We start from the raw sequence: 27,519 nt of genomic DNA, 5'->3' as shown, positions 1-27,519 counted from the left end.
AATCGTTTCTCTGTTTAATTTATTGTATATACAATGCATGTCAAATCTTTATCAATATACATGTTGTAAAAAAAAGGCTTACAGTCTTAAAAAAACATATATTACTGATACAAACATTTGTTAAGAGTAGTGATAATTTAATGCAAGCAGGCGTCTTATATTTCGATGTTACTACATTCACAAATTTTCACTTCAAACTGATTACAAGAAGGGTATATTTATAAACACAACGAAACACGTGTACACTGATTTTCAGCAACAAACAGCGAAAGAAAAATAACCCAGGTCACAGCCTCAACGACTTGTTTCAAAAGATAGTAAATAATTATTAGTAGAATAAAAAACTTAACAAAAGCACGCCGCTACACAAATTGACAATACATTATCTGCATAAATATTATAATACCTTAATGCATGCCACTATATCATCACTTTAGTCAAGTAACGAACTAACTCCTATTATTTTTTTCTTGTTTGCTAGATTTGATGTAAAAAAACTAGGTATGCTTGGAAAATTTCTCAGATTCATTTGATAAGGCATGCAACAGTATTGAAAATATCAATCTAAGATAGTTTTACACTTTCATCGAATAATCCTGTCATATCCGGTTCTATCACCAATGTCATTTCGTTGTATTTTATGAACAATCGCATTAGGTTTGTGAAATTTACACTGATCTTTTAAGAAATCATTTGAGATTGTCGTCCATGCACGTAGAGCAGAATGTTTTTGTTCCTATTAGATACACTAGTCCATCACACATCAACTAATGTAAATCAATTTTATGAATAATCAAAGTACCAAAAAGAACCTTTTTTCAATTACAAATTAAGGTGTGGTGATGTGTAAACTCAGGCAATGAGGAAAAACCTGCCTTTTTATCCGTTTATTCGAACCAATTTTTTTTACATTTTGATCACTTTTAAACCGTTTCTTTGCTAAAACAGTGCAGCATTTCGAGAACAACGTATATCCCCCTATAATAGTTACTGTTGTAAGTCGTTTTCTTGTTGATTTTTTATTGTTATTGTCTTCTGCTTGTGAATCATATCGAAGCAGAAATAAAATTTTGAGCGTGGAGAATTTATAAGACTTTAACTCGGTTTACTTTTTAGCGATGATTTTTCTTACAGGTTCTGTAGCATCCGATGATACAACAAAGTATCAGGAGACCTAATCCTATACAGAAAACTGGTATCATCCAGTCATTATACTGTATGTCATCATCTGAAAAAGTATATAGATAATAAAATGACAAAGGAAAACGATTTTACAAAATTCTCTTTTATATATCTGGCTCGGCTTTCATTAACGTTCTCAAAGTCAAAATCTCAGCTCAAATCTGATATTTTTCTCAACTCAGACCCTAAAATAGAAAAAAAGAAAAGTGCTGACGGGCCACGAAATAAAACCTTCAGAATAAGTTTGGGATGAAACCCAATTATCTTTATTGATACATAGTTACTATATAGTATCTTAAACACGCACATGGGATTCTTTTTTGCGTTAAGGTGATAGGTTACTTAAACCGTGAGTGTTCTGTTATCTTTTTATTAAAGTTTTATATAGCAGAAATGTGACAAACGATGTGTAGATGTCCTTCATCGAACCATGTAAAATATAAAGTAGCATTTTTCCATTTATCGACGAAAAGTTGAAATTAAACCAAAGTCATATGTTTTCCATAAATTGGTCTTGATAACTTCTTTTCATTCCTACATTTATTTGGAGAAAGGATCATCATAATTGAAAAATTTTTGAATTATTAATAAAATTTATAACACATATAGACGAGTAAAACTTTCACGCGTATAGGTCAATCTCAATCAGTGCAGGATACCTGTTAAATCTAAAAATATACAATAAAAAGCTACAAGCAGTGATCTTTGTTAAAAACCTGGCTGAAAAGATCACCTCATGATTTTAAATGAACGCTACAAAGTATAAAAAGTTTCCATACCTTTCACATGAAGAAGCAAACCGGCTTGTTTCTGAAATAAAAAGAGAATAGCCTTTATAATATGATAAGAAATGACATGCTTCACCAATAACATGTTGGAGACTTTCTTACAAGTATAGAGCCCTATACTCTATGTGGCGTAAATGTTTTGTAAGTCAGCTGACTAAGTGGACAGATCCCAAAATATTGTTATTTACAAAATAAATTGCCATCGCTTTGCTGGGGAAAGAAGACAATGAAACTTTAGTGAACATATCCTGTTGCTCAACTCTAGCTTAGTCTGGAACTACAAAGAATTACTTTATTACTGTATTTTTCAACATACATGAATTCAGTGAAAATATATGTATAATTCATAGATACCTCTGCATGACTTGTGTAGTTTTCCATTGTATCTGTCTGTCTGTATGTATCTCTCTATTTAAACGCACAAATAAAGTGTGTCTGTATATATTGTTTATGTAACGTAATATTTATTTGTATCATTAACTATAATATTAAATCTCATTTGTTTAACTTTTGCACTTCCTGCTTTGTTGCATTTTCGTTGTTGTTCTTTTTTACTGAGTTGTGGTTTTTCTGTTATTACGAGAGTGACACTTGCTATGATTAGACTTGCCATTATAATATACTTAAAAATATTTAGAAACCCCATTTAGTATTTATTAATAATGTGTGTGATTTTGTTATTAATAGCATAATTTTTTAGTTATACGATGGGTGATTTGAAAATACGTAGACCTTCTCTAAAAATAAATAATAACTCCTTGAAAATTCAAAGTTTAAGACAATGAATTCAATATTTTTTGTATATTCTCCGAAGATTTGTAAAACTAACATTACAAATATCAAACGTAAGGCAAACATAACTTTTACCGGAGCTCGCCAGATTTGTGTGACGACTTGAAGTCGTATCACTTTGAACAACGTCGCACAAAGCTTGATACGGAAATGGACAGCGAGAGGCAGTCTGAAGAGTTTTCATTTTATGTTAACATGTTTACCTGTTGTCGATACATCTGATTGGGTTACAATTGGTTGACAATGGGCATAGAGCCTCAGTTTCACTAACTTTGTTTTCCGTTGGATATAAAGTAAATACATTTGTTACCTACGAGTACACTACTTCTATGTGTTTTTGTTTACCACTGAAATCATGTACTAGAACTACTTTCAATCCGTATTAATAAAAAGCACATGCGAATGAATCAACATTTATCAAGCGTTTGTAACTTTTTTTACACATTTTGTTTCAAATCATTTAGGGTTTTTTTAATGAGTAGGTTTAATACTAGCGGCGACAGGGTGGTCAAATGATAGATAGCCACGTTGCAACTTGGTTCAACTCCCGTCATGAGCATACCTATGTGTTCTTGAGCAAGGAATTTTACACTCATTGCTCAGTACTTTTGGTTCCAGTAATGACTTTGAAGGCGTGTCTACAAGCAAGCTTATAGCTTCCTACACAATCTAACACTATAATGATATTTGTATAAACTAAAACTGAATTTTAAACATGTAACGTTAGAATAAAATTAAATTTAGTAATTTACATGCACGAATATGAAATTCTGTTTATCACATACGTTAATTAGACTGCTTTCAGTAAAAATTAATAACTTCATTTAAATAAAATATAACTGGACAATTTAAACGGTATGATTGTTTACTGCAAATGCCCTCAAAATAAAATATATGCACGGCCATGTCATACTCTTGACGGAAATAAGAATACTGCACTGATCTGTGATTATTAAACTTACAACTCAGAAATGTTTATTTCAATTTATGCAAAACAAATATTCAAAATCATCATTTAAGTATCAGAGGGAAAAAAGTAAGGCATTAGGAAATGTGAATAAAAAAACGCATTTATATACTAAAAATAACATAGTTTATTTATAATATTTATATTAACAATAACAAAACACTAATCTAAATATAGCAAATGATAATACCACAACAATAAGCACAGTGTCCTCAAAGTATTTCACAGGATAGCTATTAAAATTAACGTTCCAAATTTTATTGCGAACACAATAGTCAAGTGTGTTTATTAACTATTAAAGAAGTATTTCCTGTTGTATAGGAAATCATAATCAAAACGTTTGTCAAAGAACTGAAGAAAATGTTTTTTAATGTTACTGTCTCATATGTTCAAAGGTTCATACGATATATGACAATGCTACAAATCACTTAGTACTGGCATATACATTTAAATCACAAATGTATGAATCGGAACTCCTCGGAACTCCTCCTCCGTTTGTCAAATATACTTCTACCACGTAACCTTGGTATGGAACAAAATGAGAATATATACAACTGGCAAAAAATAATTTGTCGACCATTCTAATAGCTAAAATGATACAGTGTCTTAACAATCAAACCCAATATTAAGATACCATTTATAAAAAAAATAATAGAGGGAAAAACAGACTTTTAGAGAACACCAAAGTCTTTCTCGCTCCCTCTTCTTGGATTTCCTTCTTCTGGGCTGTTTCTATACTTTCCAAGTTTGTCAATTACTTCAATGAAGAATAGAAACAAACTTCTTTAAGTATGCTTCTTGTTGAAAGGTTTTCTTAAACTATTAGCTGTTTCGGTGAAAGAGACTTTATCTTGCTGTTGTTTTTAAGTCGAAAAATACACCATTTTAGAGATATGATACTAATTGCTATGAGTAATATTACTGCTATAAAGATTGCAAGAGGTAACAGCCAATCCGCATCACTGAATTCTTCCAGCTTCTGGTTATCTGAAAATTAATGACTACATTTTTGTGTATCTATAACTTTTTTAAATATATTCAAAATATTTTTTTTTTCGTGGCTACCGATGCTCCAGATTTAGTAATTATATCATTAAAATGAATAACAGTTCGACCATACAAAAAAACGAATACCATACATAATTTGGAAATAAAACACAGGTTTTCTGAATGATGATAAAATAATTGATTGAGATATTAAGCTTTATTTTGTTACATCTTTTAGTTCTTACAACTAATTTCTGTGCATCTGCACAACAGATATCAATTTTCCCTTTAGACTTGAATGCAACAGTATAATCCTAAATTTCCTTACACTCACAGAGATGGATTTTGAATAAAGGTGTGTTGCCAATATATAATTATATTTACCATGTTTATGCAGGTATGATCTATCGCCACCAGTGCCAGTAATAAAATTACCCATCGCAGAATCCATTCTCTACAAGAAAAAAAAAACAAATTGAATATAGAATATAGAACACTTACAATTTCATGATTCCATTAAATGGAAAATATTATCAAATTTCTTAATTGTGTCCAAAACTTATGTATGTATGTCCAAAACTTACATGAACTTACTCATATTTATATTTAATAAACTTATTTTTTGTATGTTATGAATAAGCTATGAACACATCATAACAAGCCATAAGGAAGTGTCGTTTTTAATAGAAGATGTTTAATTCGGTATTTTATTTATGAAAGTATTACCTTCACTATCCAGTGTAGTCCATGCATATTTACTATCTATATCTTAATAAATATGACAACATCTATTTTTTTCCGCAGTTATACGATAAAAGCAAACTGCAAGTCCTTCGACCTTCTGCTTGTAACCACATCCACCGATATAATAAGACGCAACATTTGTACATGTATAGCCAGGGGCGTACCTCGGCTTATTTTTAGTGTACGCCGAGTGCAGGTCTTTGGTCGAAGGGTCGCCAGAGATATACATAAAATATAGCTACATGTGCTAAAATAAGGGATTTAAGGGACATCTAAACTAATTGTACTTCTATTGTCTTTATCTACAGTAATGAAAATGACATCAAGTACATGTATTGAATGTAAGAGAAATTGCACGAAGTCTAACATTGACAATTTTTTAAAAAGTTCAAAAGTTATTTACTACATGTATTAGAAAAACAAAACATAGCCAGGTGTCTCTCTATTGTGATAAAAAATGTTTAACAAGTTTTTTCTTTGTTATTGTTCTTTTGTTTCATCATAACTTAACATGAGATACAATCAAGGAAAAATTTGCTTTAACATGACCTGTATGGTTTTAATACAAACACAACAGTTTAAATGTTTTAGTGTAACAAAATGTTATCGTATTTATCAGCTAAGATGTAGTATCGAACGATCATTAAGGTTCCTTAAATATTTTTAAATGCGTATTATGTCAATGTTGAAGAAAATAAATATTGTCCTTAACAGTTTTTATTCTCTACTCTTTCAGTTTCCATTCGAAATATTTAAGATATTTCATCAGGACGTTAAATGCCTCACGCACATAAAAGGATGCTCGCCAACTCGTTATCTAAAGTTGGTGAAAATAAAAGAATTAGGACGTACTTGACGTGTCTAATATGGCTATACATTGTTTTCGTTGTATATTTGTCTATGTTTTAAATATGTATAAATGAGATTACTTATAAAAAAAGAATATATATATGTCATTGTTTGCAGAAGTATTTCTATTTCTATACACAATAAAATAATATAGTAGAAACATCTTTCTGTAGTGATATATTTTGTAGATACATGTATTCATTTTTACGGTCATATAAACAGAAGTTGAGTTTGGTTTGTAATGATAGATGCTGGCAAAGATCTGATTCATAGGGCCCAAACTATTCTACACAATTTTAATTGAATATAAGATGAACGAATGTTACTAAATTAACAAATAATATATTGACTTATAGCAACAAGGTAAATTCCATACAGCTAACTCCCTTCCATTTGGCTGCAAACACCAAGTTGCAGACAAGATCTTAATTTTGCATATAGATCTAGATGTAAAAAAATGAAATAAATGTTTAGTTTTCACTAATTTTTATTCTTGTGAAAAAATGATTGTCATATATTGGACAATTTCTTATCATTATTTTGATTTTGACAAGGCTTATTAGCATTATAACATTGATTCTTTTAAGCATTGATATACCCAAGAAATTGTTTTATTAAAATTTGCTCATATGTGCTTACTCCCTCTTCTTATAATTGATTTCTTGATTGTTAACGCATCTTCGAATAAGGTAACATCATAAGCATACATATACAATCGATTAGCAGCTATGAATATGTTGATCAATCTACGCCCAAATTATTGATTTCATTTTGATATTTTAGTTTTCGAAACTCTCTTCTTTTAATCGGTAGGTACGCCACTGATAGCGAAAATCCTTTCGAAAAAAAAATGGTAACACAGCAACACTGATAACAATGTTAACTCAAATAAAACATCAATCATGAACTTTAGTCATAAAACTGGACAAGAAGGTCGCTCCTTATCTACATTAACTTCCGTTAAAAACGAAATATGCGTTATACTACACGTCTACTTTTTGTTCACAGCGGAAATGGTATATGTGACGGCGCTATTGATATTCCCACAATATATAACAAGTAAAATGGTTTCCTGCGGGGAACGTTTTTAATGATATAAATATATTTCATTTAACTATTTTCAATGGTGGGGGGGCGAGGACAAATAAACGTTTGTATCAGGAATAAAGTTGACAGTAATCGATTAATATAGAAGAAGGTCTTTGGAAACTGGTGACCGTTGATGACCGGAGAAGGTCGAACATAAAACAATTATTTCTTTTTTAATAATTAAAAAAGCCTACCATTTTATGAATAATTCCGAGCAAAAAAAAATAATAAAGTAAACACACAAGTATTTATGATGGCAGATGCCACTACGAATATTTTAATTTTGTAGATTTTCAGTATAAACAATTTATTGTTTGTAACATTTTGAGATACATATTAAAGAAACATTGATAATTTTCAAACACATCATTCAAGTTTTTCCACCTTAAACGGTAACATAATTATAGAAAATTAAATATATCACGTAATAGTTTTTTGTTCTTAATTAGGTGTCTTATTCCCTAGAGGATTATCCGTAACGTATCGGCAAACGGTATTTATCCAGGTTTCCGAAAAGGTCAATTAACCAATCATGTACGGTTTACAGATCACATGCTCCTCCATGTACCGAAAACAGGTCACGTGCTCCTCCATGCCTCAAAAGTTAAACGCGTACCAATACCCTGCGGTCTCCAGACCGCAGGGAATAAACTGTTCCAAAAATGGAAGCTGGTTAAGTTTATTTGAACATTTCATAAAGGACTGGAGTCACTAATTTATTCCTTTCCAGCAGTTTAGTTCAAATTCGTGATATTGAAATGAGTAATAAAGATATATAGAAACATACACAGAATAAGAACTAAGAAGGTGAGAGATCGCCAAGCCCCTTTTACTTTCGTAAAAATGTTCATGTCTGTTATTATATGATTATCATTATGTAAAACAAGGTTTATATAATTCCTACAAAACTGTTAAATATTTGTCTATATATCTATATGAAAACTAGATCTATATAGCGAAAGTTCTTCATTTTGATTTCTATTTCCTAACATTTTGCGGAACTTGGCGAATTATCGTTTCCGTTACAACACGATTGTTGTAATAATTCAGTAATTAGAACAGTGTTAATAAATGACATTATCATTTGATGATAAACCGCTTTTGTCATGACTAAATTGTATAACATAGAATGAAGCTATACATGTATAATGAAAACTGGAAAACTACATAATCACTTTTATCTGGATTGAAAGCAATACCGGCGAACAAACATGTAAGAAGGAAATTATCTTGATGTAATATCAAACAATCATTGCCAAAAGTACATTGCGATTGTCAATATTTAATACATGTATTTATCTGTCCTCACTTTTCTTTACAAAATAACTTTGTTCTTATTATATTTCCCGAATGTTGTACATGTATGTGTTTTAGTAGCTAGAATATATAAGAATACATGCGCATTACAACTCATAAAGGAATAAAAACGCGTGTAGAAATCTTTGTAATCATATATTTTAATCATTGTTAACAAATATCAATATTAATACACCTTACATGAAATCAGGTCCTCTAAAAATTCATTAATATGTACGAGAACAAAAAACGGCATTTTATTCTGTTATATTTATGTATGCAGGTTACAGTGATAGTCTCAGGCAGAATATTTCGATACATTTTACCTATACAGTTTAAACTGCTTATTTCAACCGAAGTTAATTTCAATCATAAAACTTAAGAGTTTAATTCGAATAAAAAAAAACTTTTCATGTAACATTAAGAATCAATTTTTAAAAGATCATAATAATAATTTACATCTAAAAATCATATTTGTACAAACTTATCCCGTTTCTTCTAAAATATCATCTGGTTAGTTGTCAAGGTGGCATAGTGGCCATTCGTAAATTTGCATAAATTTGCGTAAAATTGTATCAAACTTATGAGGGCATAAAATCAAGAATTTTTATTCATAAGTTTATGAAGTTTTATCCAGATCTTGATCATCATAACTTCAATTATGACTCCAAAGAACTCGCTTCTATTGTAGCTTCTATAATTTTTCATAACCACATAATTCCATAAAACTTCACAAAACTTTACGTCTTCTGCAGTCCGTCATTGGCTATCCTCTATTCATATATCATTCACCTACATCAGACGATGTTCAAATCTCATTTATAAAAACTCGTTCTTTGCAGTTGTTCCTGAGGCGGTAGCAGCCGGTGGCAACAATAAACATTATCAGAACAATGGAAACAAAGACGAACAAGCGTAATGTGACAAGATGCATGTTACCTGCAAAAGAAAATGATTTGAATTTTTTTTTCAGAAATTAGAAAAAAATGACTGTAATAATTACTGATAGAGAATACTTGCTTTATTGATAGTGCCATTATTTATTGAACTAATAGAACCAAAATTTATTTTACTGATTGGGCCAATATATATTTGTTTTATTTGTAGTGTCATATACAGAGCCAATTATTTGATATACGTATAATGTCATTTACTTGTAGAGCCAATATTTATTTACATATAATGTCATATGTTGACTGAATATTTGTTTTACTCATAATGTCATATGTTACGCCAATATTTCATGACATTTGTGTTACAATTGGACAAGATGATTGATATTTTAACATAGTTTGACTTGTAAACAACCTGTATGATATTAATACTTAAGCTATTATCTATTACAATATTTATATGTCTATCATATTTTAATTTTATATTATTGAATTATAGAACATGCAGATATTTCAATTAAAAATATATATCCCAAACTGTGATTTTATTGCTCAATAAAATCACTCTTTGGAGTTCAGATGCGAGGAATTATATTACGAGAGCGTAGCCCGATTGATATAATGATGCGCATCCGAACGACAAACAGTGATTTTATCAAGCAATAAAATCACCGATTTGGATATAATATTTCTTTTCTAACACGACATCAACAAATAAATGCTGCCGTACCTGATTATGAAGCTAAATTGAGCCTGATTTGTTTCCGTTCTTAATTTCAGCGCGTCACATTTTAGTGGTTACGTCACGTGTATAATGATTACGTCACATGTCTAAATGTAGAACGCCAAACAGTGATTTTATAGCATAAACACACACTTTCGGTTCTTCTATGTTCAATAGCGAAAAATGCGGGTCGTGTTAGAATAATCAATATTACATTATAATATCATAATTTACATGAACTGTAAAGAAGTTACCTTTGTCAGTTTCTTCACTATGATACTTTGTCGAGTTTAGGGTATTCTAAAACATAAGACAATATACAACAGTTATATTATAGTTAAGACCACATCTTTCATGACAGCTAAAAGTATTCGATTTTTATTTTCATTTTATTTTTGAAAATATCATATTAATGGTTAAATACACAGTTGAAAAAGCGTTAGATATATATTTTTGTTTTATCCTCTAATCCCCTCGGTATTCTTCCACGCGTGTTTGGACATGGTCATTTGTACACGTATAATAGGAAAAGATGAATTTCTAATTACTAAAGGGATTTCCCAATGCAATGGTTACATCATGTAAAAAAAATAACCTTATCAATAAAAAATTAAACTGAACGTTTACGACTACTCTATAATTACCGAAATCGATTTCGGCACTAATTAGAGCACACGTGATAGTCAGAGTGCTTATACAGAAAAAATGAAATATTAAAGAACAACAACAACAAAAACAATTTTAACATATTTGGATTGAAATACCATACACAATCATGGTAGAGCATTTCATCAAAATCGTATCACTAATAACTATTTTTGATATAAAGTATTTTAAATGTTAATAAGATACTCGTGAGACTAGATAAACACGGGTGTATATTAAATCTCTTTAAACGGGGTTTTTCATTGACAGTACGACACTTATGAATGAATAGATACGGCTATATATGTAAATCAGTATGCCATTGTAAAATATATGCTGCGACAATAAACAATAAGTCAACAATATGTTAAATGAATGAAATATATGCAAATATAGTCATGATAATTAGAGAAATGCTAAACAGATCATTCATCTGAGTTGTCAAAGACTTTACTTTTTTTTTTTGGGGGGGGGTGGTCTTTAAGTCGCATCAATACAGTTTAATTCATATGGCAACTTCCAAGCTTTACTTGTGCAGGAAGACCTCAGGTGCCTGTGCCTTTCTGTTCATTGTTTTACGCACGGACGGGCACCGAAATTCTGTATGCTAGCTGAGGTCTTCCTCCAAAAGTAATATGCTTATACTGTATATAAGCAACACCTTCCTTTACTTTTTGTATTTATATTGTGATAATGTACGTTATTGATTAGGCAGTTTTGTTTAAAGTCGCGTGAATATAATTTCCATTTTATTGTTGAATCTTGGAAGTAGAAACACTTGTCTGATTTCAAATCTATAGTATAATAAGCACAAAAGAGCTACTGATGGCAGCCGAATATCATTGCGTGTTTGTTCTTCCTTTTATGCAAAATGCAGTTCTTTTGCCATATCCCCAAAAATGAAAATATCGCTTGAATATACTTTCTGCGTTTTTCTCTGAAATATGTAAACCCCACAAAAATTGAGCCATCAATGGCTTCTCTGGATTGGCGTTGTAACTTAATACCGGCACTCCAGTTAACGCACTGTGCATGTATATGTATACGATTTAACCCTGACACATTGTCAACAGAAAGGTCTCCAAACTATGATACAAATAGCTATTTTAACATATATCTTAACGTCCTTGTTTTGTGGTTTGAATAAACGTTAAATTACCGCACACCCTTCAGTTTAATTCGTAATAGTGTTCTCTTATCAGCCAGTCAAGCAGCAGTTGATTGTTGGATTGAATCACTAATGCCAGCACTATGATCTTTTTGAACAACAAAATATTATCACACATTTACTACGTCTTAATGATAAAATACATAAATGAACCCCTTAAAAACTGAAAATCTTACCCTTACACTGATGTATTGCAACCAGCTATACGACTAATTTAGGAAACATTAGTGTTCACATCATTCTACAAATTTTCTTTCGTAAACATCGGATGCAAGAAGAAGATCAATTTGTCGAACAGCTGCTTTGTTAAGTTACTATTTGGCCATACCTGGCCTTCAGCATGTCAAGAATTGTCGTGCTTGTGAGATTCTAGTACGGAGGATAAGATTTGCTGTGACAGTTTTGCCTCAGCAAAGCTTTGCACATTTTCACAAGCTTTCGCTCCTTCACCGATGCAGGACAATTTGACGCGAAAATCCAAACAAACAGATAAGTATATCGTTGTGTTGGTGTGCTGTGAAACAGATAAAAATGGAGGTTGCATCGCCTTCTAACATTGTGCGTATGTAGCGCTGACCTTGAAGATTTTAATGAACTCGCTACATGTGACATTGCAGTCAACAAGGAACCGCTCATCACAAATAGTTATGTATTATTCCAGCTATTTTCGATGGTTGCTTTTTTTCAGATATTCCTAACTGTCGCAGCTTGTTCTTCTCCATGTTTTGGTCACTGATATGAAATAAAATAGCAATGTAAAATGAAAGAGAATTCTTGTTTCTCTGAATCATAAAAAGAAAGCATACTCGTATAACAGATGAGGAAGGTGAACATGCTTTATACATATATTTTTTGACAATTTAATAGAGCATTTAAACATATTTACCAAACTGAAAATTTCATATATGCTTCACAAATTTTATCCGTAGCAATTTTGGATAATAATTATAAAATGTTGTGGAATATTTCAAATCGTTAAAACATGTTGGATGACGTTTTTTCAAAAGTAAGCATGTATCAGTTTAACAATTTTATCAATTCTGTCTTAAACTCTTATTCTGATGACCTGGACAACATCTACCCCACCAATGTTAGCCGGCACAATTGTGGCGTTCGATAATTGCCTGCGCTATTCGCCAATCAGTCAGTACAATCTTCCATGAAATGATACATGGTTTTCAAGTTTGAAAAATGGATAAATCAAGTAAAGAGATTTACAGTGGTGAATTTTAAGGCAACTCCTCCCACGTTGTTACTATGACACCGAATATTATTGTTTAATAATGTTTTATTCTTCTAACCGGTTATATCCCATAGTTATCAGACCTATTATCTGAACTGGTGATTAAAACAATACCTTTTCCGACTGTTTCCCGCGTTGATATTCGGATTCCAATCAACGCCCCTCCGGGCCATAAATGTCTTTAACCCGGCTTGTCTTTGCCTCTTCTCAATTTCTTCATACACGTAGCTCGGTGTTTTCGCTTTTCTACGCTGACAAAAACAAGATAACATTTTATCTACTTTTTACAACAACAAAAAAAACTCTAAAAATTAATTTCAACAGTTTGTCTAATTATGCTGGCAACTTCTTTTTCAATCAATGTCAAACACTTAATGTGTAGGTTTCTTTGTAGGGTTTCTTCTATATAATTTTAATAAAAAAGAACAACGCAAAAGAAAACAAAACAAAAAATAAAACGAGAGAGATATTTTTGGGAGAATGCTAATTATTAAATCTTCAAAGTTTTTAAATGTTTTCCCATTTACTGTCTTGACCTGTGTTCAAAATAGGAAAACCTTTGAATGCATCTAAAGATAACATAAAGGTTATTTCTTCTTGTTGGAAAATATGTTTTGACACATTTAAAACTCTAATTTAAATGTTATTTTTAAGATAAAATTTATTTTAACATTTGAAAACTATTTTTAAAACATTATTTCATAAAAAATTGACCAATAATTCAACGAAATGTCCATTGCACTGAAATTTATACTCATTGTTTTATATAAATCAGACCGATTAATTTTAAAATCAGTCTTATCAGTATTATTTGTTAGGTCAGCATTTGGAATAGAGGGAGTGAAACCTTGGCATTAAAAGTAAATCAAATACGTATGCTTTAAATTTAGCTTATTTATAAAGATTTACGTATTATTTACGAAATGTTACTACCCGTTACTGTATAAGCAGAGTGCAGACTTCGTGGAAAATAATCATTATTTAATCATGAAAACAACATTTAGAAAGACCGTTTCCTTTCTGGGTTATCTTTGTGTTTTTGTTTTTGCAAATGATGTGTTTGCAGAAAATGGTTTATATGAAGACATAAAGATGAAGTTAGCAAATAAGGAGATAAAAGCAAATCATAATTACAGAAAGGAGACAATTGCACTCGGCGATATGGACAATACAAAGGATTATCGTTACAGAGGGGTAAAACTTGGCCGCACACTTATTAAACGGGCTTTATTTGGCAAACTCGAAGACGAAAAAAACAAAACAGGAATTCTTGATAACATTCTTGACATAAATGCTGGAAAAGAATTAAAAATTCTTGAAGCGATCAATGATCGTGATTATCCAAGCAGAGATGATTATAACCAGTTGCGTGATGTTAAAGACACATCAGACGCTGATACTATTACAGATGGAAACGCTTTAATTACGCTGTGGGATATGGAGAATGAAATCAAAGTAATAATGTACGTAGAAACTACACAAGGGGATTTTGGCATGACAGATGGCTCAAATGTTGAGGAACTTGGTGTTCATAATACAACATTACCGGTAAGAAAACTTGCCCACCATATAATTATTCAACTGTGGTACCAAATAATTAAAATACACGTCCAAGTAATTCAAATGCAAAATTACAATTTAAACTAAATAACCGATGACTTTTTATTGCTTAGAAATGTTTTATGTCAAACTATTTAAGAAATGTTGTTTATATAATTTCATCCTTTTGCCGATTAAACGATATATTCATGTCCGCCTTGTCGTAAGTAAGTTTAATTGAGGTTAAAGGCCATGGGTGCAGTTTCTGCTTACTACATATTACAGTTAAAATAAAGAATTTAATAGTTTTAAAACTATGTTTTTAAGTTAAATTAATCTGTTTATATTTTCCATCATAATTATAATATTCTACCTGATTGAATCATAATTATTACATTTAGCCGATGATATGTTGGGAGAGGAACTGCCCCGATTGTGTTGCACAAGAGTCAGAATTTCGTAAGTATTCTTTTCTACCATCGGTGTATATACATGAATAATTTAGTTCTGCGCAGAAAAAAGCCGGGATTCCAATGGTAAAACGTTAATAAAAAACATTGTGAAGGTCATTTATCGATGTATCAGCTGATAGAATTTTATGGGCAAAAAGCGATGGTTTCCCAATATTTTGAACTAAACTGATATGATATAAACAACCACAGAAGAAGGAAGACAAATATTACATATGATAAGAAACACGTCATCGGACACTGTGTTTTAAATTTCCACAATTGTCCTCACTTATTTCATATTTCTTCATATCTTACTTATATATGTCAGCAATATAAAAGTGTCTGTGTAAATGATTTTTCATTTAGCTCTTTTGCACAATCTATATATATCCATATGTATATTACAATAAAATTATAGCAAAGCTTCAAATTTTTATTTCATTTGTCTCTAAAGTATGCACTTTCTTTGATAATAATTTCTCTCCAATAAATGTGGTTACTTGTTTGGTTTTACGTCACTCCAACACTCAAAAGGTCATATGCCGACTTTCATGTTTTTTACTGGCCCAGGAAGACGTAAGGTGTCCCTCCGTGCATTATTTGTCGAATGTTATCAACAATGAGGAAAAAATGAATAAAGCAGAATAAGTCTCTTTTGCTTTAAATTGTTATCTTTGGTGTTGATTCATCGTTATTAATTAACATGTATAAGTATCTTTAGTAGCATGCTCTGTTCATGTATAAACATACTTGTATCTTTACAAAACATAAAACTAGCAAAATATAAAAATAAAATATAGCAATATATTTTATGATAATTATCATTATTGTTGTTGCTGTTGTAATTGTTGCATGACCATAATAAAATTTTGAAAACATCCTGCGTTTGCTATTATAAAACATATGAAAATTATAACATTGTAATTTTCGTCTAAGATGATAATAGTGAAACACTTTCCCAGGTGTAACAATGATAATTTTGTATTCATACAGGTTGTTTTGTTCGTGGTCTCCTTCAAGTCATAGTACGAGCTATTATCATCGGGAGTATCATCATCTTGTTGTTTGCATGCGTCTATATTTCAACAAAGAAAAAGAAATGCAAGAGTGCAGACATTAAAGATACAGTGAATGAAGTTGTTTATACAGATGATAAAACAGCATTGATAAATCCGGCATAGACTGTATATGAATCACAATGATTTACATTAAAGGGACTCCACTGAGGTTTTTACAGATGACGTGGCAAGAGATACTTTTCCGATATTAAATGTTTTGTATTAGTGCAGATCTAAACCAACAGCTAATAAAATTTCTAATTTTTCGCTTATTCGAATTTAGACCCAGATGTGGTTGACGCTCGTCTCACTAAATGTCACGTGTAATGGTATTAGTGCAATAAGAGAAACTAACAACAAGGGATTTATACATATATATCCGTGTTGGATGATATTCTGTTATCACCATTTAAGGGGATGCAACTAACAGCTTATATACAGTTGATCATTATTCTATTTTCTTAATTTGTACATACGTGCATAATAAAAACAAACACTCATCCAAGAGATGTGAAAACCAATCTATACAAATGTATATGAAGCATCTACGCTTGTATATAAACATGTATGTATACGCTTAATTGCTTATCACATTAATTGATACATGTTATAATTTGGTTTTCACAAAAGGTCGCATCAAAGTTATCTGTGTTTTGGTTTTGTTTGGTTTTAAGGCTTAGGAAGTACTAGGATGAAAAATATATCAAGTTGAAAAGGGTGGAGTACCATCAAAAGATATACGTACTCGAACTACTGCAAAATATTCTAATTTAATGTTTTTAAATGTTCGATTTAAAAAACACAATTTATGGTGTTCATATTTTATTTAGTATATTCAATCAACCTCTGAATATAAAGATGATGTCCTTTAATCAATATATAGATTATATTTTCATTGACTGATCATTATATTGAGCAATTAAATGTGCCTTTATTCACTATTCTCGAAATAGATGATCTATTGTCTGTCATTGTACATCACAAAGAAATCTTATTGAAGAACTCTCTCTCTCTCTCTGAAACTTTATAATATGTTAACACCTTCTTCCCTCTTCATCTTGTTCTATATCAATATTCACCGCACCGGGGAATTTGATGTTTACGTCTGTTGACATCGTTTCCTCTTTTCTTGTGTTTGGAACCTTTTTGTATATTTGCTTCCATATATTACAGTCATAAATCATATATAACAGCAGGTTCCTTGCATTTATTTCTTACACGGTAACAGCCGAGGCCGACCACAAACATTAACATTACCGTCAGTATAAAGAACAGGAAGCGCAATACCACAAATTCGACATCGTCTACAATACAAAATTATTGATGTTAGCGTATATGCCATGTGCCCGACATGTTAAATAATGCAGATTGAAACAAAATCTGTTCTTTAAATTAGATTGTTTCAGTGAACAGGTCATAGTTGATGAATACTAATAAATAATAAAAACATGCAGGGTAGGACCCACAATAATGTTGTTATCTGCAACCTTTTCACACTTATTATGCTGGAACCATATTTAAATAGCATTACAGGTTCATTTTCAAATCATTTCAACCCATTTGTATGTTATGATGATTATATTTTTAGAATAGTGAAATTTGACTATTGTTTGTATATTTATACTATGAAATATCATTTAACTACAAGGATTGCCATCAATACTGTTAAGTAATATTAGTAACAATATTTTTAGCATTCATACTAGAACATCAAATATATATCTTTTTACGGTTTGAACGATGATGATAATAATGAGATTATGAAGTACCTGTGGTGGAAACAACCTCTTGATAACCAGTTGAGTTTGAGACTCCCTGCAAGGGATAAAATTAAATTATATATGCAATTCTAAAAATGCACTAGCCATTCATATATAGAATATTTTATCTCATTATCTTAAAAGCCGAATGTTTTGACATAAAATGAAAGTAAAGTAAAATTCGTTTGAACAGTAAAATTCAGCAGTTTTGATGCTTTCTGTTTTATGTTCACTATGTCTATATGTAATTTATAAATGAATGATTAAGTTCAAGAATAGATTTTAAAGAATATATGTTGAAATAAATTTACCTGATAAATATTAACTAAGTCCGTGATGTTTAAAATAACACCAATCGTTTTCATCTCGACGCGATTTCGTTTTAGCATTTCAAAAATAAAAATTAAGTTTTAAAGCACATTTCTGTTGGTTCTTTTTTGCCAAAACCTTTCATTTACGTACAATTTTATCGAGTAATTGTCTATAAAAATGACTTAAGCAGTAAATTATGTTATTACCTGTAAACCCGGAACATGAATGATAATTATGAAAGCTATAAATAGAATATAACGGTATGATTTATCTAAACATAGTACTTCTTTCATTTTGAAGTATCAATTTTATCGATTATGTTAAACTTTCTGATCGTTGTGATTACATGATATTATAATGATAATGATAATCATCATCGTCATCATCATTTTAAAGATAAAAGCAACAAAAGCAATAAATCGATTCTCTGTTTAATGATTTATATATACAATACCTGTGAAATGTTTTATAAATATACATGTTGTATGACTTCAAAGAGGCTTAAATATTTAATAATACTGATAAAAACATTGTATGATAAGGGTCGTGAGATTCAATGAAAAACAGGGAAAAAAATTCTAATTAATTCCGAAAAAAGGTTTTTTTTTTCCTACCAAAAATTAAAAAAGGGTACATCGAAACACTTTTTCACCCCTTTCCCCAATTTATGGGGTATAAGGGGAAATTTTTTAAACACAACCAAAACACATGTAAACATATTTTAAGCAACAAACAACGAAATAAAAAAAATCTCCAGTGTCAACCTTAACAGTCAGTTTCAACAAATAGTACAATAAAAATTAATACAAAAATAACCTCAATAACAGCACGTCCCTTATTTAATTAATGGTAAATAATCTACATGTATTTCCTATATCAATGGCAATGTATCGTCACTTCAGTGCAGTAACGGGCTAACTCCTATTACATGTAATAGGAGCTAGCCCGTTACTGCAGTACTGAAGCAAAGGGATCTGTAAATAAAAATACTATACAATTATTGACTAGTGTGCCATTGAATACGATGTGATATTCACCGGCAGATGCCATATTGACCGAGGCGATAGATATTTGAAATTTACACTGACAGTTTTTAAGCTAACACTTAAGACTGTCGTCCATACACGTAGACCAGGAATTTTTATGTTTGTTCTTAATAGAAACACTGGTCCATCAGCTAATTAAGATCCTTTTTTTGGGGACCTTTTAAAAAAACCCAGGAATATTTTCCCCCAATTTAAAAAATAAAAAGAGTGAATTTTTTAAAAATAGCAAAGGGGCACCAACCTTTTCTTTTTATTTTTAAACCCCATTATTTTGGAAAAAAAAAGATATCTTTAAAAAAAATATTTCTTTGCTAAAAAAGTACAGCATATTCCAGGTCCAATGTTAACAAACTTTCCTTTTTTTTTTTGCATGTTTGAATCGTTTTTCTTGTTGTTTTTGGGTTTTTTGTTATTGTTTTTCCCGCTTGATAACCTACCAAAGCCCGAAATTTTAATTATGAGCGTTGGGGAATTTTTAAGATTAAAATCCCGGTTTACCTTTTTTTTGCGATATTTTTCCCTTTTTCAGGTTCTGTAGCATCCGATGATAAAACAAAGTATCAAAAAAAAACCCAATTTCCCATACAGAAAAAATGGTATCATCCAGTCATTTTTACTGTAAAGTCATCCCTCTGAAAAAATATTTTAGAAAATTGATATGAAAAAGGAAAATGATGTTTAATATTTTTTTTTAAAAATATGATCTGGTTTATCTGAAATAGGAAGAAAAGGGAAAAAGCAAAAGGGTTCCCCCAAATATAAAACCATCAGGGTTAAAATTTGGACATTACTTTACTTATCTTTTAAAAAAAATTTTGTAGATAAATATTTTTTAAAAACGAAAACAATGGGTTTGTGTTTTTCCCGGTAACTGTTGAGTTTAATTTAAATTTGTGTATATTTTCTTTAAAACCCTTTTTTTCCCTGTATCGGGGCCGGGAAATGTTTAAAATAAAACCCCAAAAACCCTATGGTATCAATAAATTGGTAATAGTAACTAACTCTATTTAAAAATAATCATCATATTATTTAACTGTTGGATTATTATTAAAACTATAAAAGGACACATATAGACGTTCGAAACCTAACTAGTAAAACTTTCTTTATACCAGTTGAATTGATGATAGAAGTAGTACAATAGAATGTATACAAAATACAAAGCAATGAAATTTGTGTAACACCTGTCTATCAACACTTTAATGCAATTTCCTTACAATGTTAGATTGAAACTGATGACGAAGTATAAAGAGAAGAAAGAGTTAAATCGATATACCTTTCACATGAAGAAGTAACCCGGCTTGTTTCTGAAATAGAGAAAGAGAATAGCCTTTACGAAATGATAAGAAATGATATTCTTCACCTTTAACCTGCTCAAACCTTGTTCAGCAGTATATGGTCAAAGTGGACAGACATGACAGAAGCGAGTATATTGTAGTATAATATATATAATGCTATCGCTTGCTGTGGAAGAAGACAATGAATCTTAAGTGAATATAATATGTTGGTGGATTGAAAAAGCTTTCAATTGTACACTAGTCAGGATCTATAATAGTATTGCATTCCTATTCCTCCATGCTTTAAATCAGTGAATTTAATCAAATATATTGTATAAATACCTCTGCATGACTTGTATTAGTGTATATAGCCATTGTATAAGAATTATAAGAGCCTAAACATCTAAAACACAATAACACAAAAAATAAAAATCAGTATGAAAATTAAACATAATAAGTGTCTACATCAATGCAAAAACTCAAAGTTGTATCTGTAGATAGTTTTCCCATAACGTAATGTCTATTTTTGTCGTAAACTTTATTAAACTTTTGTTGTTGTTGTTGTTGTTGTTGTTGTTGTTGTTGTTGTTGTTGTTAATTATTGTGTTTATTGCGCATTAGAATTGTGCTTATCATACTATTTTTGAAAAATATATTTAGAAATCCCATTTTATATTTATAGTTGATGTTGGTGTTTTTGTTAATTATAGGATATGTACAAGTGTTTTAGTCACACGAGCGGTGATCAGACAAAACTCGTAGACTTTCTTTATAAAATGAATATTTGTTCAAACTGTAACACAAAACAACTCAATACTGTTGCATTTTCTCCGAACACTTTGTACAAGTGAAATTGCAAATATCAAAGCTAAGACAAATATCAGATATTCTTGAGCTCGCACATAGCCTTAGGCTATACATTTCAACTTGAATAAACATATTTGATTGAGGAAAGAATGATGTTTCGTGATCTCTTCTTTGCGCCCCAAGTACAGTGTATCACGAAAGGTTGTCTTATTTTGCGTCAAAGAGCTGCATTTTGAAGATATTTTTATTTTACGCGTAAACGTTAATCTAACTATAAAAATTTGAAGCCGAAAATACAAGACGTTGACATGTTGACGACATTTCTGAAATGGTTCTAATTTGTTGATAATGGGTATTCTTAAATTGATTCTGATTGTCAGACATATTTTTCAATCTTAGTTTTACTGACTTTATTTTACGTCGGATGCCATGTAAAAACCTTCGTTACTCATTACACAAAGATTACACTACTTGTATTTGGTTTTTTTTACCACTTAAGTCATTAAGTAGACCTACTTTCAGTCCTTACTAAGTCCTAGATTATTATAGATAAATTTTATTCATACAAAGGCAATATGCCCATCAGTACACAGTAATAATACAATCAGCAGTGACATAACATCAATTGCATGATATAGCATTGTATACATGAAATAGGTCTATTAAAAAGTCAATTGTTATTCATCATAACATATCTTGTCTATTATACATGTATATGTGATACATATAAAATGTATATGATGACATCAATGACATGATATAAGCATGATATATATGAAATAGTTATATTACAAAGTCGATTCTTATTCGTCAGTCATAACTTATCTAATATATAATATATTAATATATATGACACAGTGAGAGGACAAGGTTATTGTTGATACAATGCACTGTCTCTTTTATCAAATTTTTTGGAAACAAATATTGCTAAAATTTCTAACAATCCAAATATTTTCAGATTCAAAAAGTTCTCTAAATTTAATTACATTAGGTCTCTTCCAAAAATATTTTTTCATATGCATTGTCTAATATCTTGGTACAGGGGACATTCAAATAAAAAATGAAACTCATCCTCTAGAGTATTTCAAAGTCTACATTTTCTTTCGTCAAATAAATAATGTGATGACACTCTTAGTCTTGTTAATGCTTTTCTAAATTTAGTAATTTTAACAATGTCTTAATATGGCTGATATCTAAAACATGAAAAAAGTTTATATTTGAGCGTCCATTAGTTGTAAACAATTATTTCATACAGTCTTTGCTATTACAAACATCTATAAAAATATTTTTGTTTCAAACTCCTTGAATAAGCCACACATGATTGTAAAACCTAATGAGTCTAGTAAAACGTTTAATATTACAGTCCCATGAAATTCTTATTAGGATACATTTCTAAGTCTCTGAACATCATATCGTATTAACATGTCTTATATTATTTTGTGCATTCGCCATTCTAATATTTACAAACCAGTATCTTACTATACATATTTACCTGTTAGAAAGTAAACTTGTTCGACCTAATTCTCCATAAGACAAAATTATTCTGGTTTTTGGCCACTTACTCCTAAAAGTTTGTTTACAAATCATTGTAAATGTATTCTTTCTATAACATTGGTTTTCTTTGAATCCCCATATTCCACATCCATCAGTTTAAAATAGGAACAACTAACTATCAAATAGTTCTAAGGAGTGCTTTAACATTCAACATTAGGTGAATTTAGTGAAAATATGGCTTTGAGTTTGTATATGCCTTCAACGCCTCTCGCTTATGCCTCGTGCGTTGCGCTAAAAGAACCACCCCCAACACATGTGGTAAATGTAAATACCTAAATAGAAAAAAAATAACAATGTCTACAGTGTGGACCATTATATGTGAAAGTTCATATTTCTTGCTGTTTGTGCCAACCTTTTCTAAATACATGGCCTTTTGAGTTTTCAACATTAACTGTTAGTATCCATTTCATACAATAGTCAAATAACAGAATCTAATCAATGTTCAAATAACGATCTAAACTTATTTGTAAGCTAGTTTCGGTTTCAGCCAAAAATTACACTATCATCGCGTATAGCAAAGGTTTGATTACACCATCAAGTCTATGTTAATATGAAATGCTCCTCAATGTCGTTAAAGTACAGTTGAGAATAAAAAGGCGAAATAATCTCCTTGACCGAACGCCAATCATGCAATGAAAACATCAGTGCTAACTGTATTTAAATGCTTAAACTCCTTAAATTTAACAGTATTAGAGATTGATCTTATATATTTCTAATATCGTTTCCTGTAATGCTAACTTAATGTAATTTTAAACCCACTATTATATCACGCTACAACAAAATCAAATTGCCTTGGTAAAATCTATAAGGCTACAAAAAAGTTTTTTTGTTATTGTTTCAAGCATATGATTAATTAATCCATGTAGAATTAAAGATATCACATCAATCGTTCCCATATTTTCGGAAAGCCTCTCTGTGCTCAATATACACATTTATTAACTTCGGCCCAAAATTTCAATCGGTTATTTTCAAAACTTGTAGTAAATAGCTTGCCTATAGTACTTAATAAAGTAATTGTCTGAATTTCCAGGTTCATCTGTATCACCTTTTTGTGTATAGGATGATGTATCCTTCAGTTCCTTTTTCAGGGAAATACCGAAAGATCAAATTTTGATTAAATAAATCTTTTAAGAAAACGATAAGAAAACTCTTTTTGAGACCACTATTTAAAACAATTCATTTAAAACTCAAGTCGGACCTGCCGCTTTCCTATTTTAACTCATTATAAGCTTTTAAAACTCAGCAGAAGAAAATTTCCACGTTAATCTGAAAAATAACGTTTCATTATTTAAGATATCTGTTCTAAAATGCTAGCTATCATCATCAGGCTTGAAAAGGCAGATCTGGGTGTGATAAACTGCTTTAAAATATCAGCAAAACGATCAGCAGAAAATATTGTTCGAAATATTATTACCACACAAAACTTTTTAACAACTTCCAAATACTCTTTTGCTTTTGAAAGTCTCATTTTCCTAATTTTATAGTTTGCATTTTGTCAAAATTATACATTTTATTTCTTATAAGACATGTATATTCACTTAAATTCTAGCTTTAGTCATATTTATTCTATTTTCATTACACTCATTTTGTCTATACTCATTTAAACATTGGTAAAAATCTTTCTTTTATCCACACATTCTTTGTCATACCATTTATTTTTATAACATGAAAATTTATAATCTCCAACATTTTTCCTGAACAGGGGGGTACATATTTCATCAACAGCAACATAAAAGTCAGACAAACTTTTATCAACATTTTCCGTATTTTCTGAATTTAAAAAAAACCTAATTCTGTAAATATATGGCATTCATTCTCAGTTTCAAGTACATCTAAATGCTTGTGTTTCCTGCTACTATCCCATTTATACATAAAAGAAGGGTTGTTTATATTACCTTGCACAACTTCCTCATCAATACTGTTTAACTTTGAATATAAAGAAAAATTCACAACACAATGAACAGATATAATATCTGGATTCTCAACAATAAAAGATGTAACATATTTCATCAGGTCGGGCTTACATAAAACAAAATCTATGACACTTCTACCTGACTCTTTTACACATGTACATTTACCCAAGGTTTTTTTATCAGCGCCGGTTCTCCCGTTTAAATTCTTAAACCAGTGGCCTTACAAAAATTTAATAAAAGTTTGCCATGTTCATTTACTTGCTTATCCTGGCTTTTTCTCAACATAACAGTATCTGCGATGTAATCTTCATGTAATAAATCTACATGAATTAAAAACTCATTTTCAACATAATCTGGCTTCTCTCCAACTCTTGCATTGAAATCTGCAGCAATAAGGAAATGACATTTACCGTTATAAATAATCAATGTGTTCAGATTTCTGAAATGTAGGAAAAAAGAACAAGTACTTCAATCATCTTTTATAAAGCATCTGCCACTTAAGCAGCTATTTACGCCTATTGTTTCAATACACAGAGGTTCCTTTTAATGAGTAGGTTTAATACCTATTTAAGCGGCGACAGGGTGGTCAACGCGACATAATCTAAGGAATGGTAGCCGCGTTGATTCAACCCATGTCATACTCAAGCCTTTGTTTTCTTGAGCAAGTAACTTTATGTTTTTGCTCAGTACTTCTGGGTTCCAGGAATGAATTTCTAAACTGATACTGAATTTAAAAATGAGTAGAATAAAATTAATTTGGTAATGTACATACACGAATATAAGAATATGTTTCTTGCATACGTAAACAAAAATATTTTTCATTGACGCCTTTATAGTGTAAATCATAATAAAGTTTGTCAAAGTACTGAGGAAAATGAGATTTTAATACTGTCTCATATGATTAAAGCTTAAGGTTCATAGTTCTTTGGAAAATGATTTATGACAATGATACAAATATCCAAGTACAGACATATAAATTTAAAACACAAATCAATCGGAACTCCTCGTCCGTTCGCCAAATTAACTCCCACTACGTAATCTTGAACAAAATGAAAATATGTGCAACTGGAAAAAATGATTTGTCGAACATTATAAGTGAAATATTCATGTTGCTAAAATGATACAGTGTCTTAACAATCAAACCCAATATTTAGATACAATTTATAAAAAATAATAAAGAGAAAAACAGACTTTTAGAGAACACCAAGTCTTTCTCGCTCCCTCTTCTTGGATTTCCTTCTTCTGTGCTGTTTCTATATTCCAAGTTTGTCAATTATTTCAATGTAGAATGGAAACACAAAGGTATTCTTAAACTATTAGCTGCTTCGGTGAAAGACACTTTATCTTGCTGTTGTTTTTAAGTCGAAAAATACACCATTTTAGAGATATGATACTAATTGCTATGAGTAGTATTACTATTATAAAGATTGCAAGAGGCATCAACCAATCCGTATCATTGAATTCTTCCAGCTTCTGATTATCTGGAAAAAAATGACAATCTATAAATGTTTTAAATATACGTATTTAATCATTTTTTTGTGGCTACCGATGCTCCAGATTTAGTAATTATATCATTAAAGCGAATAACAGTTCGACCATACATCAAAAAACGAATACCATACATAATTTGGAAATAAAACACAGGTTTTCTGAATAATGACAAAAAAAATGATTGAGATATTAGCTTTATATTGTTACATCTTTTAGTTCTTACAACTAATTTCTGTTCTATCAATCTTCCCTTTATTTAGACTTGAATGCAACAGTATAATCCTAAATTTCCTAACACTCACAGAGACGGATTTTGAATAAAGGTGTGTTGCCAATTTATCATTATATTTACCATGTTTATGCAGGTATGATCTATCGCCACCAGTGCCAGTAATAAAATTACCCATCGCAGAATCCATTCTCTGCAGGAAAAAAAATAAATATAGAATATATAAGTCAATCAAATGGAAATTATTTTATATTTCTTTATTGAGTTCAAAACTTACATATGCTTACTCATATTCATATTTTAATAAACTTAATTTTTGTATGATATGAATAAGCCATGGACACATAACAAGCAAGAAGGAAGTATCGTTTTTAATAGAAGATGTTTTATTCGGTATTTAATTTGTGAAATATTATTACCTTCACTTTTCGGTGTAGTCCATGCATATTTACTAACTATATCTTAATAAATATGATAAAATTTATTTCCTTTTCCGCAGTTATACGATAAAAGCAAACTGCAAGTCATTCGACCTTCTTCCGTTATAATAAGACACAATATTTGTACATGTATAGCGAAAAACCTTTCGAATAAATGGTAACACAGCAACACTGATAAAAATGTTAATTCAAATAAAAACTTTAATTATGAACTTTAGTCATAAAACTGGACAAGAAGGTCGCTCCTTATCAACATTAACTTCCGTTAAAACGAAAT

General features: G+C 30.4%; 2 protein-coding genes and 1 long non-coding RNA gene across 5 annotated transcripts; 1 reads left to right on the top strand and 2 right to left on the bottom strand.

The window, feature by feature from the left end:
• On the bottom strand, positions 1-27,519 carry LOC132755669 (uncharacterized). Of its 3 annotated transcripts, XM_060746563.1 has the most exons (5): positions 27,222-27,519; positions 26,926-26,995; positions 26,499-26,563; positions 1,962-1,992; positions 1-1,228 (listed from the first exon to the last, which is right to left on the bottom strand). In XM_060746563.1, exons 1-5 carry the CDS (start codon positions 27,246-27,248, stop codon positions 1,113-1,115), a joined length of 309 nt encoding a protein of 102 aa, XP_060602546.1. In that variant the 5' UTR covers positions 27,249-27,519; the 3' UTR covers positions 1-1,112. The 3 variants fall into 3 exon arrangements, 1 of the variants encoding a protein (XP_060602546.1); XR_009629242.1 differs by lacking the exons at positions 1,962-1,992; positions 26,499-26,563; positions 26,926-26,995; positions 27,222-27,519 and adding exons at positions 20,808-20,838; positions 21,151-21,347; XR_009629241.1 differs by lacking the exons at positions 26,499-26,563; positions 26,926-26,995; positions 27,222-27,519 and adding an exon at positions 21,151-21,338.
• On the top strand, positions 14,082-16,746 carry LOC132755667 (uncharacterized). The gene is made up of 3 exons (XM_060746562.1): positions 14,082-14,915; positions 15,308-15,365; positions 16,352-16,746. The coding sequence occupies exons 1-3, from the start codon at positions 14,355-14,357 to the stop codon at positions 16,537-16,539; spliced, it is 807 nt and encodes a 268-aa protein (XP_060602545.1). The 5' UTR covers positions 14,082-14,354; the 3' UTR covers positions 16,540-16,746.
• Positions 16,748-19,032, bottom strand: LOC132755668 (uncharacterized). Its single transcript, XR_009629240.1, has 3 exons — positions 18,488-19,032; positions 18,186-18,231; positions 16,748-17,720 (listed from the first exon to the last, which is right to left on the bottom strand). It is a non-coding gene; the product is annotated as an uncharacterized LOC132755668 (long non-coding RNA).

The sequence above is a fragment of the Ruditapes philippinarum genome, unplaced genomic scaffold, assembly GCF_026571515.1.
Source record: "Ruditapes philippinarum isolate M1 unplaced genomic scaffold, ASM2657151v2 ctg340_1_1_1_1, whole genome shotgun sequence".
Taxonomy (NCBI): domain Eukaryota; kingdom Metazoa; phylum Mollusca; class Bivalvia; order Venerida; family Veneridae; genus Ruditapes; species Ruditapes philippinarum.
The sequence above is the reverse complement of the archived record's forward strand: the minus strand, read 5'-3'. Positions and strand labels throughout refer to the sequence as shown.

What these genes read in the sequence shown, in the direction of transcription:
- LOC132755669 (XM_060746563.1), bottom strand. Translation starts at nt 27,248, where the DNA reads ATGCATGGACTACACCGAAAAGTGAAG. An exon ending in ATCATACCTGCATAAACATG is followed by an intron (nt 26,564 to 26,925) that starts GTAAATATAATG and finishes ATTTTTTTCCAG; the next exon opens with ATAATCAGAAGCTGGAAGAA. An exon ending in TTTGCTTCTTCATGTGAAAG is followed by an intron (nt 1,229 to 1,961) that starts GTATGGAAACTT and finishes ATACTTTTTCAG; the next exon opens with ATGATGACATACAGTATAAT.
- LOC132755667 (XM_060746562.1), top strand. Translation starts at nt 14,355, where the DNA reads ATGAAAACAACATTTAGAAAGACCGTTTCCTTTCTGGGTTATCTTTGT. An exon ending in TTCATAATACAACATTACCG is followed by an intron (nt 14,916 to 15,307) that starts GTAAGAAAACTT and finishes TATTACATTTAG; the next exon opens with CCGATGATATGTTGGGAGAG. An exon ending in TGCACAAGAGTCAGAATTTC is followed by an intron (nt 15,366 to 16,351) that starts GTAAGTATTCTT and finishes GTATTCATACAG; the next exon opens with GTTGTTTTGTTCGTGGTCTC.